The sequence below is a fragment of the Oryzias latipes genome, chromosome 11 (assembly GCF_053564925.1).
Source record: "Oryzias latipes strain Hd-rR chromosome 11, Olatipes_Hd-rR_3.1".
NCBI lineage: Eukaryota > Metazoa > Chordata > Actinopteri > Beloniformes > Adrianichthyidae > Oryzias > Oryzias latipes.
The window spans coordinates 7505871-7521236 of NC_136247.1; the positions used below are offsets into that span (position 1 = coordinate 7505871).

A 15366-nucleotide genomic window follows, 5' to 3' on the forward strand; every position below is an offset into this window, starting at 1 on the left:
ACTTTCTCTCTGTGTAGAAGAGAGAGAACTTTCCTCTGTTTAATTTTCCCCCGCAGACCCCTTACATTCCATGAACAAAATTTGACTTTAGTTGGTGACATTATAAGTAATGAGATATATGAGAGACTTTAAGAAAACAACAAGTATAGTTTTCTGAATTTGCACTAAATAACATAACAGACCAGTGCTGAGCAGAAACAACATCCAAGAACATAATACATAAAAACAAGAAACAACAGAGAACAATGAACCAAAACAAAAAAGGTGAGGGGTTTCTCCCCAGGTTGGTTGGGGATAGCTTTCCTGAAAGGCACCTGGGAAAGGTGCACAAACAACCAGCAGGAATGCTATACTGTGGCAGGCAGCTACTTAAGCGCCCTTAATTTTTTTTTTTTTTTTTTTTTTTTTTTGGAGTAGTTCTCCTTTGATCCTGTAAAGATGCCAGTTATAAATGATGAGAGTTTGGTATGATCACATAATAAAAAGAAGAGGAAGAAGAAGAAAAAAAGATAGAAATAATAAAAAATAAAAATATAGGGCATGAGCATGAGTCTTAATGAGTCATAAAATAAATATTAGGAGCAACCCACGCCTTATTTAGAACCATCGGCGTCGTCATTCAGCCGTTATTTGTAATGCTGGATACATACGACAGAGCCTCCGCCGGCGAGAGGAAAGTTTTTCGGGAGCCGTTGAATGACACCTGCAGCCTCGCCGGGAACAGCATGGAGTATTCCGCGCCGATTTCTCTCAGACGCTGTTTGGCCAGTGTGAACTCCTTTCGCTTTTGCAGCACCGCAGCCGACAGGTCGTTGTAGAAAGAGATCTTCTTTCCATCCAGCATGATTTCGCCCTCTGCAGCCTTTCGCCGCACCGCCGCCATCACTCTCTGCTTATCAGGAAATGCGTGGAATCTGATGATCACCGGGCGCGGCCGCTGGCCGACCCCGGGCTTGGGCGCCAGAGAGCGGTGTGCTCGTTCCAACTTGACACGTCCCCCTTTCATATCCACACCGAGGAAAGTTGGTAGCCAGCGTTCAAAAAAGTCTAAAGCATCGTTACCCTCCACATTTTCAGGAAGGTTAAATATGCGGACATTTTTGCGCCGTCCCCGGTTTTCCAGCTCGTCAATATGTTCCGTGAGAGTGTCCACTTTCTTCTCCAGGGCTCTCATGTTAGCATGGAGTGGATCGTTAGCTGTTTCTAGCTGTAGCACTCTAGCCTCCGCTTCATCCAGACGTTCGCTGGCTTTCTTAAGTTCAGCCGTATGTGCGAGGACTGTTTTAGCCAGAGGGTCTAGCTTGTCGTTGATTGTCGACATGAGTTTGAAAGTCATTACCTCCAGTGCTTTAGCTAGCGCAGGCTCCAGCTCCATATCACTCTCGTCGTCCTGGTCGCCATGTTGAATCACATGTGAAGCTGACTTATCGGCGATTTGTTTGTTTTTACGTTTTGTATTCGGCATCTTAAGGTGCTGTTTGGTCCAAAAATGTTCCAAAGTCATAACACACTCCAAGTAAAGTAAAAAAATAGGACAATTTTAAAGAGAATTTTCAGATATTAATTGGGCGCCTAAGAGCTCCGAGCAAACACGTCCGTCTCCTAAGCCGCCATCACCGCCCCCACACCTGCTCATTTAAAATAAATTAATAGCTGTGTCCAAACTCAACTGGGTCTTTTTCCTGGTAATGACTGCTTTGCATATTGGATGTGGTTACCTAAATAATGTACAGTTTGGACATCAGTCTGCGGAGGGGCAGCTTTAAACTCTCTTGTCTGTTTATCTTCCTCCCTCGTCTGCACACTTCATTTAGATTATTTTTTATACTTCTGTGAAATATCTGTGCCATGCTGCATCAGGAAGGTATCAGAGGTAGTTAGGGAATAGATCTTTCATATATTTTCTTTTCTTTATGTTAAAAGTTTATGGTGTGGTCCTCAAAGCCTTTTAACAGTATTTATTTGACTTGCCAGAAGCTCTCCTGGTAAGTTATAGTGGTCCTTGCACCTCTATAACACCTTTGTCTTACTTCTCGCATTTCTTTTCACCTGTGCTGCATCTATCTATTGTTTTGATAAGTGGTAATTTTAAAAGTGCTATTTTTCCCTTCAAACGTGACTATTTTTACTCAATACCAATGTGCCTAATCGGTTTGAATTCACCCCCAACAAGATTGGATTAAATACATTTTATTTGTTAAATTTTTATTCTGTTTTTTTCTGGGTCAAAGGTTTTTTAACAAAACTAATCATTTTAAAACTAAAAACATACAGAACAGCTGTATTTTTGGTTAAAAAAACATTTATTTGAAAAGCTTTTACTTGATTGTTGATTGTATTTAAATAAATGTATAATTTTAAACCCAGCTTTAGTCACTCAGCTGATTTGTCTCTGCTTGTAAGGAAATACAGACATGGTTCAAACCAGACTGTGTATATTGTTGAACCTTTCGTGAAGTCCATGTAGGAGTTTTTCAAAACTTGTGAGCATGGGCATATGACTAATAGAAATAAATAGGACTCGTTAAATTCAGAAACTTAAAGGCTCAATTCATGATGAATGGACATAAAACTGGTTGCCATATTAAAAGTTTAGTACCTCTGGGAGCATTGTGTGAAGACAAATAGCAAAACATAATAATGTTGTTTTATGAGATGGAGTTTTGACCTTTTCTCTACCCGTGCAGTCTAACAGAACTCTGCCTGCAGCAAATGAATGCACAGACATTGGGAGAATTAAGGACTCACAGATGGTGTCGGAAAGAAGAGGGAGTATTTAAATTATTCTTCACAGTTTTGGAGCTCAGTGAGGCTTCAGCCATTGAGACATGCATTTGGATGAAATCTCACACATTGAGAAACGCGACTAATCTGCATTCTCCGAACGTCTAAAACAGAGCATGGTTGTGTGTTGAATTGTAACTTTGAGGTGCGTGTGTGTACATGTATATATGAATATGTGGGTGCGCCATCCTTTGTGCAGAAACAAGCCTCTCGGGTTACAGAGGAATGCATTTGAAGTCAATCACAATGAAATTCTCTATCTGAACGGCTCGCCTAAGGGCAACCACACTGAACTGGACAAGCAAGAAAGACACCCCCCCCCCCAAACAAAAAATAACCCCCACAAAAGATCTTTGGGTCATACAAATTTGTGCATGCATGCAGATTTCTGTTTGTCTGTTAAACTTCCTCTGCCTCCTTTTGTTTTGACTTCCTGCGTGTAGCATTAGTTAAGAATGCACACACATTTTTTTGTCTGTTTTAGTAGAAAATCCTGCGTTTTAAGTTTTAAAATAAGATGATATGCACACACACACAGAGTAATTTAGAGCAGCTATAGGATCACATTTGAAGTGCATCACCTCATGTCCTGTCAGATCGAGTTTCTACTTGAACCACTGTAAATCTTGCAACATCGCTCAGAGAACATTCCAGGTCAATTTTGGGCACAAGGTTTTGTCTTTCATACTCAGACTTTTATTTCTAACTTTTTGTTAACCTAGCATACTTACAACAGCTACTATTAAGCATTTGTTGATTAAAAAATGACTTCTGAAATGTCCTCAAAAGGAAAAATGTCTTCACAATGTGAGTGGTTTGTCAGGGTCTTGGTTCCCATGTACATAAAAACAGTTATACACACACAAATATATATATATATATATATATATATATATATATATATATATATATATATATATATATATATATATATATATATATATATATACACACAAGGGCTGTTTTTCTCTTTAGGTTTCTTTTTCTTTCAATTTAATGCTCTTTCAGTTCTCTTTTCATAGAATTATACATAATTACATTTTCCAAGACCCCAGTTTGTTTTAAACTGACTCCAACTGGCACTGCATCTCTTACAGTGGCTCTGCTGCACGCTTTGCCAGAAACCAGGATCGCATTTGCTCCTCAGATCCATCTGAATACGGCTGTCGTCTTACTGTTTCTTTTTATAACAAATGGGAACAAAAAAATGCAGTGGTGGAGCAAAATTGAGGGCAACACATGGATGATTTTGGCCCTAGGTTATGCGTCGCGGTGGAAGGGAGTTCGTTGAGGTTAGTTAGCTATGTGGTGCAGACTGAAAATGGAGGCGCATATACTTAAAAGTGAAAAAGTGCAGCGCTGGCCCCACAGGACATATCAACTTAAAAAAAAATACATCTGTGCAGATCAGATTGACAGGGCGTTTATGTCTGCATGTAAAAACACACACCATAAACAAACCCTGTGATTACACCCATGCTGAGACACACACAGTGTAATTACACACAGTGACGCACCAGTGCCCACCATGGCGTCATTTCGCACACATAAAATATGGAGCCATGAATGAAGCATGCCCAGACGCAGACTGTGATTATATATTACCATTAAATGTTGGGATAAACATAGATGATGCATTTTTAAACACACAGCAGCTCTGGAGCAATAGCAGGTTCTGGCGGTTGTGGTGTGTTTTGGGGACTCATAAATGGGGCCCCCGGGGGATGAGCTCTGAAGCAAACTGGGGAGGGGGGCGGGGTGTGTTTATTTAAGTGTGTGGTTTTTTGAAGTGATGCTGGATTTAGCGGGCTCGCCTGGAGATAAGAAATTGAGTTTCAGATGAAAGAAAAATGAGGCAGCGACGAGGATACACCAGGAGAGCTGAGTCCATGGATCCTTCGCGGAGGCAACAGATCAGGGGGACGAAGATGTGAGAAGGAGGCGGCGCACGTGGCCAGGATGATGCTGTTTATTTGACATTATATAACACCTTTGCCTGTGTGATAAGTAGTTTCATTCATGTGTGAGACTTGTATGCTCATCTGTGCGCGTCCGGGACATGGGGATTTCTGTGAAAGGCAAAGGTTGCTCATAGCAACAGCCTTCGTCGTAAAACCTCGGACTGCAGCACAGACGCTCTCGCACTACCCTTTTGCGCGGACGTCTTTTTTTGGTTGTTTTTCCGCACTTTACTAGGTCTGACATCAGCAGGCTTGACACATGCGCACACAATCTTGTCTCATGCACACGTTGCACTCCAAAGCGTGAAGCACCAACTCCGTTAGCATTCCAGTTCATGAAGCCCACATCCTCGGTCTTTCCAAGCTCCCAACAACTTCAAGTCAATTTAATTTTGGGGGAGTTGCGGATAGCATTTCAGCTTCGGCTCTCTCTGTGATGTGATGGACTTAGATCCCTGAGTTTCTATATTCCATTATGCTTTTATTGGCTTTTAAAGGTATCAGGTTTCCTGTGTCTGGAGCCAGGGTGGAGCTTCTGCTTGTGTGTGTTCAGCTGATATCACACAGTCAACAGAGAACAGCTCTGCAGGGCCTGAGGATTGGTTTAAGATTGCTGTGGAGATAAGTTTGCTTTGGTCACATTTACAGCAGCAGACAGACTTTTTTCCAACACCTGCAGCAAAACTGAAGCTATTGTTTCTTTTTGCATAGAAACAATGTACCACTGCTTGTCCTCACAGAGTCAATAGAAGTGGTCTTGATTTGGATAAGAAGAATGCAGCAGCAGAGGAAGCATTTTTGCTTCTTCAGGGCTTGCAACTTAAAGTTTCAAAAGTTATCTTAGTTTTATAGACTCATATAATATTTATATACTTTTTTAAGGATGTTAATCATAAAGAAAATGTCAATCACTTAAAAAATACTTTATTCTAGATAGGTGTTGTGTCACAATCTTAGTTTTTTCAGGTCAGAGGTTTTTTGTTAGCATTTTTTCTCAACTAAAACTTTATTTATAAAATATCTTAACATGGCAAATAACATCTCACAGCCGCACCTTTTAAAAGCACAACAATTGAAAAGTACAAACAGTAAAACAGGAGAAAAGCAGAGTCAAAGTCCAATTCCACTGAGCTGAGTGTGTGTATGAGTTGAGTTGTGTATGTGTGTGACTTGGTTGTAAAAAGGGTTTTTAAAAATGATGAGTTTGATAAACATTGAGGGGTAAAGTTTTGGTTTTAGCTCTGAAAGCATTTCAATCATCAAGATTTTAAGATTGAAATGATGCTTTTACATTGGACATTTTAGTAGAAATGACTTTAGATTAAAATGACCATAGAAAATAGGTGCATAAATCACTCTTAATCAACTTTTTAAAGCATTTTACATTGAAAATCACATGTGGAGCAAGAAGGTTGGTCTTGTAAGAACACACTAGTTATGATGAGGCTCTCAGTAATTCTTTTCCCAAACACAGGATGTGTTTTCAATGCAATTTTTTAAAAGATATTAAATCAATTATAGCAGAATTATTTGAGGCTCTTTCCCTCAATGCTGTTCACAATCTGCTTTCAGATGATTGAAAACCTAATCGTTGATGCTCGATTAGCCAGAAAAATTCTTACAAATGCCAAGGGACTGCCAGCAATTGCCTATTTCATTTGAAAATCTCACATTCGAGACTTAAGTACATGTTGTCTCATGTCCCCTTTTAAAACACAAAAATTATAGTTGGCATACGTTTCAGGTTTTATTACTATATCATAAAATGGACAAAAACGTAAAGCAATATAAATTAACAAAAATGGCTAAATTCAAAGCAGTAATTGATGATATAATTGCTTAGTTTTATCACAATATAAGAAATGAATCGCTTAAAAAATAAATGCAGGTTTTTAAAAACACAACTGAATCTGGACAAAAGAAGTGTGTCTTTACTTATGATGAGTGTGTGTGTTTGTGTGTGTGATAGACGTGTGAGTAAAACCTGAGTAATCTCTGAGTGCTAAATATCACAGGGATTTGGGATTGTGGACATGAGAACAGTGCTATGAACTGAAGGGGGAGGGTAGGTGGTTAGTCTCAAAGTAAGGGTGAAGCCGAGGTCATGTGCATCATATTTAACCCCCTTTAAAAGCTATCCCCTGTTTTAGACCCCCCTCCTAGAAGCCACTGTGGAGATTGTAGAAAATATTGCCAAAGGAGTCTCTGTTGGAGTTTAAAAAGGAACTTGCCCCGTAACCCTTGTGCTATCCTAGGCACTTTAACGTTGGGAGTTGGGTCATCTAGACCCACCAGACAGTGCTCTGAACCTTTTTTCTTCATTGATTTGTGATCTTCACTGGTGTCCATGGATTACATGAAATCTTTCCACCTTTATCCACCTTTGTCATGGTAGGAATAACACGTCAATGTAAGGGTGGGGTCATCTAAGATAGCACAAGGGGTTATGCATAGAGACTCTGAGATTTATACATTCAATGTAATTTTGGGTGTTGGGTTCTCAGTGTGCCCTTCAGTGGACTGGCGATCTATCCAGGATGTACCCCAATTCTCGCCCATCACTAGCTGGGAATAGGCCCCAGCAGCCCCGATTAGAAAAATGGCTGGATGGATTGGTTCTTGGTGGCTTTAGGGAAACTTTGGTGATTCTTATTTCAATCACTGGTTCATCCATCACTTTTCATCACGTCAATTTACCTAAATTACCAGCACACCTTTAATCTGGTGCCCAGATGATTTTCATCTCTCCATTAGTTTTCTAACTGGATTTGGGTTTCCAGCTTGTTGACATTTCCTTGCATCAAATTTGATTTAGACTTTGTCTAGATTTGTTTTGTTTAGATTTGTTTTTTAACAGAAAAAAAGTACAAATATGTTTATTTTGAGTAATTTTGCATTTTTTAAATTGTATCTATACAAGAATGTAGTAATTCGGTGTAAACCCAAAGAAGGCTTTAAATTAGTTTTTTTCACATATACAAAACTGATTTAAGAAAAATAAGATGTTTTTCTTTTCTTAAAGTAACATTTTTAATATTTTACTTTAGAGAAATAGCTCAATTCTGTTCTTTCTTTTATCTCTGTATGCTGGAATAAATTTGAAACCCAGACTGCACTTGAAAAAATTGCATCTGCGTGTTTTGGATGTTATATTTAAGATAACATTCACGTAAGAAACCTTGTGAAAAACAAGGGCAATTAAAAGCTAATAATCTTGTACCGTCTGTCATGTTTTACCTCTGCTGATTCTTCTGGCTAAAAACAGACATTAAACATAAGAAAAAACAGCAAACGTCACTTTTTTCCCCTCCAAACTAAAAAAAAAAAAGGTTTCAAGACATTATTAATGTGTAATGGATGAAAAGTCATTTTCGGTAGTTAATTGCAGTCGTGTGCTTTGGTGCTCTGAAGTCTGAGCATCACTTACAGCCGACACACAAGCAGAGCCTGCCTGCACCCCCTCCCCTCCTAAAAGCTTTGATCTTCCTCTGCCAAAATCCCAGCTTTAGATCAACTCATTAACCATGCTCCTCCACAGAGTCACAGACCGGCAGATGTTACCCTGTCCAGCGTTAATGCACCTCCTCTCGGACAGCTGTGAGCCTGTCTATGTAATCTGCCAGAGTGATTTTTTTTTTCTTTCGAATGACAAACGATTCCTCCGTTCATGACCAATACCTCTAATCTGTGTCATCTGCACCTTTCTTGCCTTATCTCTCCAACAGGGGCAGACGCAGTCGCCGTCTGTTGACGATGAAGGCTCATCGGGAGACATTAACGACGACGGCGACGACCTGTACTCGGGCTCGGGCTCTGGCTGTAAGTACCAGCTCCTTTGTGTTTGAGGTTACACACTCACGCACCGGCTCTTTCAAACCTGACAGCTGCTTGGTTTTCAATCTGCTGACCCCGACAACCCCGTGCGCCCCCTCCCTCTTCCTCCCTGTTTTCTGGTTATTGCGGCTTTATCATCAGACGTGCAAACGCTTGGACGCCATATGATGTTGCCAGTTGGCTCGACAGCTGAGTTTGGACACCAGTTTGTCTAACAAAGCAAAACCCTGATCGGTTCTCAAGGATCTCCTTTGGTTTAACCAGATTATAATCCAAACAGATTAGGACACTGACACAAGAGTTGGTTGCAGCCATCTGCAAACCAACGTCCTCTTATCGGTTGTTGGCGTATCCATCTATTACCTACTTAACGGAAGGCACACTTGTGTTATTTGGGCTGATTTTCTTGTCACTGTGACTCTTTGAAGGCTTGCAGGTAAGAAACATTTCTAATCACAGCCCCCCTGTGGCTAAAACAGCAGCCTGGCAAAGTGCTTTGTCTTGAATCCATGAAATGTAGTCGAACATTTGCAGAGAGAGAGCTAATTCTCGTCAGACAGATGTGCACTTCATGTCTGCAGCAGCTGGTTCTCAAGCAAGGCATTATGGCGCCTGATACCTTCAGCACAAGCTGCATTGTTGGAGTCCATTTTTCCGATGTCCTCTGCAGCTCATCTGACAGCCTTCATGTCTTTGTGTTGGCAAATTCAATTTGCTTTTTCTTTCAACCCAAGGAGCGCCTATACAGTAGCAGAATGAACGGTAGCATAATACTGTTATGGGACTGTAAAAAGGGGGAATTAATCATTCAGGCCTTCTCATCTCTCTTTCTTTTGAAAATGCTCTTTGTGGATGAAAATTACGTCCACCTCCGGTCATCTTTAAAGGTCTGCGTTCCCCAAGGCTGAAAGAAAAAGAAAGCAGCGGAACAAGAGTTGATCAGGGGATGGATCAACATTGTTTTACTCCCCCAACCTCTTGTGACAGCAGTCAAACTAAATGTAGCCCCATATTAGCTGTCAGGGAGCAAATTAGTTTTTTTGTTTTTTTTTAATAGGGGGTTATCCCTCTTCTGATAGCCAAGGTGTATTTGTATGAACCCCTTTTGTTTTTTTGTAAGCATTTATTTATTTAATTGTATGTCTTAATATATTTTCTTTTTTACAGAGGCAAGAGAGAGGGGAAAAGTGTGGGGAAAAAGGGGGGGGGGGGGGGGGTTTAGAAGTAAAAAACAGAGGAGGAGAAAGCAAATGAGTTTTCTAATTGAGACTTAAATAGCTGTCCAAAAACATAATTTGCAGTTTGACCAAAAAATACATAAACTGTGCCATTTTTTTGTACTAAAACAGGGTTTTCTGCTTATGGAGTAACATAAAATACAATACATTTACATTTTTGCAAAGGTATATTTAAAAATAATCTTAAAAAGCCAACAAATGTATCCTGTATTCTCTTCTGTAGTAAACCAACATTGATGTTTGGGAAGCTTTATTGGCCCATCGGTGAGAAGCTTTAATGAGTTTATTTTCTACATTATGGATAGAAACGGTAATCAGCATGAAAGAATGAACATAGATCTTGGAGAATTATAAAAATAGAAAGCAGAAACAAATCAGTAATACAGTTTCAGAATATAAAAGGTATTCTCTCATCAGTCTTCTGGATCTGTGTATGCGTACATCAGAATTATGTTATGCTTTTCTAAGTTTATCATTTCAGTCCTGGTGCAGAAGAGACTCAATACTCCTAAAAAAAAGGGTTATTGGTCAAAATTTAAAATTTGTATATATAAATGTGTAATATATGTGAAAATCTTTTTATTTCTCCTTTCACATGCATCAGTTTTGACCCCTTTCTGTTTGTCAGTGGGAGATGTTGTTGGTCAAAGTAAACTAAGATAAAAAGAATCTTAACTTCCTTAAGCATCGTTTACTTTTTGGAAAAAGTATCAGAAAAGGGGACACTTTTTAAAAATTATCGGTTCAACTGCCTCTTGATGACATGCCCTACCCATGGAACAACCTTTGGGTTTATTTCTGTAGGTAATAATATCCTGAAACGCAGGGTTTTTACGTTTCAGTCCCATCATCAAGTGCATCAAAATGACAGGATTTAACTCAGCTAACATGCTTTAATAGGTACAGTTATTCACACACAACAATATTAAACTTAAAGCAAAAACTACTATAAACAGATTTAAAGAACATGTCTTAAACATAAATTTACAGGATAGTAAACCACACACATGTTCTCGGTGAAAAAAACAGGGACTCTGCAGGTGACGTGGATACCTGCTGTGTAAAAAACACTAGAAAACTATAAACAAAAGTTTTGCACAAATTCATAAGGCCCTTTCTTGTAGACAAACTTTTTTAACATAATGCCAACAAAGACCTTTAGAATCAGAATCAGAAATACTTCATTGATCCCACATGTGGGAAATCTTTTCATTACCGTAGCAATAAAAAAGAATAGTAGACATAAGAGAAAATAGAATATAAAAAATATGAATACATTTTAAAGACCCACTCTGAAGGAAATTGTGTTTTTTTACATGTACTTTAGGTATTTTATTGATGATGTAGGATATGTAAAAAAATTATATTCAAAATGATATTCTGAGTATTCTTTATTCAAATTGCTGGGAATCAGGTCCAGATGAAAAATGCTGTTTGAAAAAGAGCTTATTTTTAACGTAGAAAATATACTAGGCAGGCCACAAACTCCTTGCACCTTTTAGCAACTGGGGAGAGGAAGAGGGGGCGGGGTTGCTTTTGGCAAATCCAGTCCACAACTCAGAAATGAATTTCTAATGATAATCTGCCGCTATGCAGAAACTATGTCCCACAAAACATGTTTTTTTTTTAAGTTCGGCTAAAAATAGTATAATCATTGTTAAAAGACCACTGGGAAGACTTTTACTATAGACCAAAAAGATGATCAAAAGGGGACTTTAACTGTGATCTCTCTAATCTGTCCTTTTAACCTCACAGAGAGTTTCTTGTCCTTTTCCAGATTTTGAGATCACCGTAAGGCCAACATCAGTGGGTGTGTCCTTCACCACAGAGGAGCCTTTTCTCTTCTCAACCACCCAGGCCACTAGCCCCGCCCCCTCCGCCTCACCTGCGGCAGAGCCCAGCCCCAGCCCAGAGGATGTCACCATCACCCCTCTGCCAACAGAGGTCGATGGAGAGAGCGGAGCCTTCTGGGACAAAGAAAAAGAAAGAGAGATGGCAGAGAGAGAAAGAGAGAGACAAATGGAGAAAGAGCGGCAGAGGCAGATGCAGCGCGAGCGAGAGAGGGAGCAGTTGAGGGAGATGGAGCGTCAGAGGGAGCGAGAGCTGGAAAGAGAGAAGGAGCGAGAGCGAATTAGGGCCGCTGCTCAAACTACAGTTGCACCTCGATATCCTGGGGTCCTCCCTGTGGTGACCAGCAACCCAACAGCTGGTCCGGGGGAGAGCACAGTGCCCTCTGCTGGCTCAGACGACCTGACCTCCTTCACCAATGAAGAAGAGGACTTCAGTCTGCCAACCGAGTCCACCTCGACCTCGTACGATCCCGGTTTTGACATGGAGAGCACCACAGACGAGGACACGCGCACTACAACAGAGGCCACTCCTGAGCCTACGACTGCTGCACCCACCATCAGTGCCTCGGTCCCATTCAGACCCAGAGTTCCTATCACGACAGCCACCAAGGCGGCTCCAACAGAGAGAACCACGCGGCCTCAGCAACCCACAACGACGCAGGTACATGTCACCCACCACCGTGAGAAAAAGCTGATCCATCCAACAAACTTTTTTATCCCCAAAGAAGTTCAGAAAGGTGTGGTACTTTTTCCTCAAACAAGTGAGAGAAAGTAGAGAAGCATTACATCCCACCCACAACTCTGAGGCAAATATCTGAGGAACACTTGATGCTCTGCAGAAACTATGTCCTGGAAAATGACACGTTTTTTTTTTGTCTAAAAACTGCCACAATCATACTTAAAAGACCAATGGGAATACCTTGAAATAGGTCATAAGATTGTCAGAGGGGCGGCTATTAAATCTTTTCCATCCTCAATTTGAATCCCAAAATAAGCTCCTGAACATTTTCTTTCTGTAAAGTTTGTAAAACAAAACTTGTAGAAGTGAATGTTCAGCCACTGTTTGATTACTGCCACTGCTGCATGTGGACTTCCTGGTTGTAGAATTTTAGCTCATTTAGTTGGTTTTCTTAGAATTTCTGTTTAGCTCCAGTTCAGACTGCTACAAACTGACAGTTTTCAGTATATAGGTCTTAAGAGGTGACCTGATATTTAAACTCTTCTTCCTCCACAATGTCAGAAGATCCTGTATTTTCACCAAATATTTAAACTGTGATGATGATATTGGGATTTTTTTTTTAATTTAGCTCCACGGAGAAATTTATATTTTTTAGCTTATCTTTCCCTGAAACTGCTTGATAGTGTTTCCAAAGTTTCTTGTGGTCGATTCGTACACATGAAAAGTCCTCATTGTTGGTGGATGTGGATGACAGGTTTCCCCACCAGACAAATATTTTACATAAACTACAAGACAACAAATTAATGCACTTTGTAAATGTATAAAACCAAGTGGGTGATTTTGTGATGTCTGTTTTATTCGGTGAGGAGTTTGCAGCTTTTAGTCCCAAACCTCGTCTTAATCGTTCACAGACTTATGTGCTTTTTGATTCAGGTGTTTATTTGCAGCAGTGCTCAATTTAATCTTGATGGGTCTACTTTATTTAAATGTTACCATGTTGGGATTTGGCTGCCAAACTTTATGAAGTGAGTGTAGATGTATTTTGGAAAACTCTTCTTCTTAGCATACAGAGGCTCATTGTTCAAAAGATGAAAATGTGGCGTGGAAACGTCTCCTTTGGTTTGGAGGAGTTTCACTGCAGCAGGAACAAATTCATTTAAGTCAACTAAGTTTATTGTTGACGTCACTTTTTCCCTTTTCTCACATAGGAGGGGACCAATGAGGTGGGCGCTGTGGGACCAAGTGGAGACTTTGAGATCCGTGAGGATAACCGTAACAATGTCGGCAGGGAACTTCCAGGAGATCCGGATTTGATCGGCAACACCGTGGATGGAAGCAGCTCGGCTGCGCAGCTGCCACAGAAGAACATTCTGGAGAGGAAAGAGGTTCTAATAGGTAAGGACACGTTCTAATCATTTCCTGGTCTAAGAATTTCTGTGTCTTTTGAAGCTTCTGTCATTCTGTAAAACATCACCGTTTAGACTAGTAGAAGACGTTCCCTGTTGCCTCCCGCGCTCTTTTCCTGCCTTCCTGGGGCTGCTAGAATAAGCTGGCTTCACACAGCTTCCAATTCATCAGCAGAAGTGAATGTGCTGCCTGGCCCTGTTTGACCCGCTGAGAACGAGCAATCCTTCTCTTGGGTTCTCCAATCCCTGCCTTCCTCATCCCATTCACTCTGAGCAAATCCAATTTCTTTTCAAGTGCCCCTTCTTCTCATTCTAAAGAGCTGTTGTAGGGTATGAGCGAGCGGCCAACTTTTCCTGACCTGACTGGCTCTCTGTGTCTTCTTCAGCCGTTCTGATTGGTGGACTGCTGGCGATGGTTTTTGCGGATTTCCTGGTGATCGGTAAAGAGTGGGAGGCAGCAGTTGTTACAGTAGATTTACTGCAAACCATGTCAGTGCCAAGTAGTGCCTTAGGGTCATAGTGCATAGCGCTTGTTTCCACAACCTTTTGTGGTGGTGGAGGAAGCTACTTCCACCATTTAGGGGGCAGCAGAAGTCCTGAAGAGCCCATCTGACTTGTGTGAAGGACAATTGGTAGAGTGGATCTCACTGATTCAGCACGTCTGACCACAGTTTTAAATTACAAACTGATACTGCTGAATGCCGCCTCTGTTTCGGCTGAGCAAAGATGAACAACAGCAGTTTAACAAGGACAAAGGTTTTTTTTTTTTTTTTGTCAATAGTGTTCATTGTGAGACAATTTGCAACTTCTTTGCATCTGCTTAAAAACACATTTTTTAATTAAAGAAATAAATTGAACCCCTTTTTAAGTAATTCAATTTTCGATTCACGATTTCCCAATTTATTTTTAAATCCTTGCACTTGCTGCAGCTGAAGATTTGAATAAAATATTTTTTTTATGATTTAAACTAGAGGTCTTCAGTTGATGCAAAAACTTCAAATAGAAGCAATCCTTGTACGATCAATGACAGTATATGAACACCAAACCTTTTTGGGAAATGCTCCTCTGTCTGACACTGCTTCTGCAAATTCAAGCTAAAACGCTGCCTCAGTTTTGGGACACAGAAAGATAAATTCACGTAAAGTGTTTTTTTCAATCTGACTAGTCAAAAACATGAATTATTTTTAGTAAAAATAAAATATATTCTTAAGGACCAACTCTGATGAAAATTGCGTTTTCATCAGATCCATGTACGTCTTTGTTTTCTAGTACTACTACTGCCGTTTTGCAGAAACTATGTCCTAAAAAAAGACTTATAAGCATATGTCTTTTTAATTAGCTTCTTTTAAATAGCTTTTTTAATTGTTAATATGTCAAGGCATAATGCGAATTAAAAGATCACTGGGAACACGTTTATAATAGATCAAAAGACAATCGGAGTGAGTCTTTACCTTAAAGAATAAATTATTTCTTTAAAAAAATAAACCTCCTGACCTTTTTATTTCGACCTGTCAGCCGCAGTAAAATCAATTTACAGCATTTCTGACACTTATTGACCTTTTATTAATGTCGATGCTAATGTTTTTTTAAGGCAGTTTTAATGCATAAATATGT

General features: G+C 40.0%; 1 protein-coding gene across 1 annotated transcript in view; it reads left to right on the forward strand.

Annotated features, from left to right (window-relative positions):
• sdc3 (syndecan 3) overlaps window positions 1-15366 on the forward strand; it is a 43217-nt gene that overhangs the window by 24241 nt on the left and 3610 nt on the right. The window contains exons 2-4 of the mRNA XM_004074185.5: window positions 8471-8564; window positions 11595-12328; window positions 13555-13741. Coding sequence (XP_004074233.1) covers window positions 8471-8564; window positions 11595-12328; window positions 13555-13741 — 1015 coding nt within the window. The remainder of the gene's footprint in view (window positions 1-8470; window positions 8565-11594; window positions 12329-13554; window positions 13742-15366) is intronic.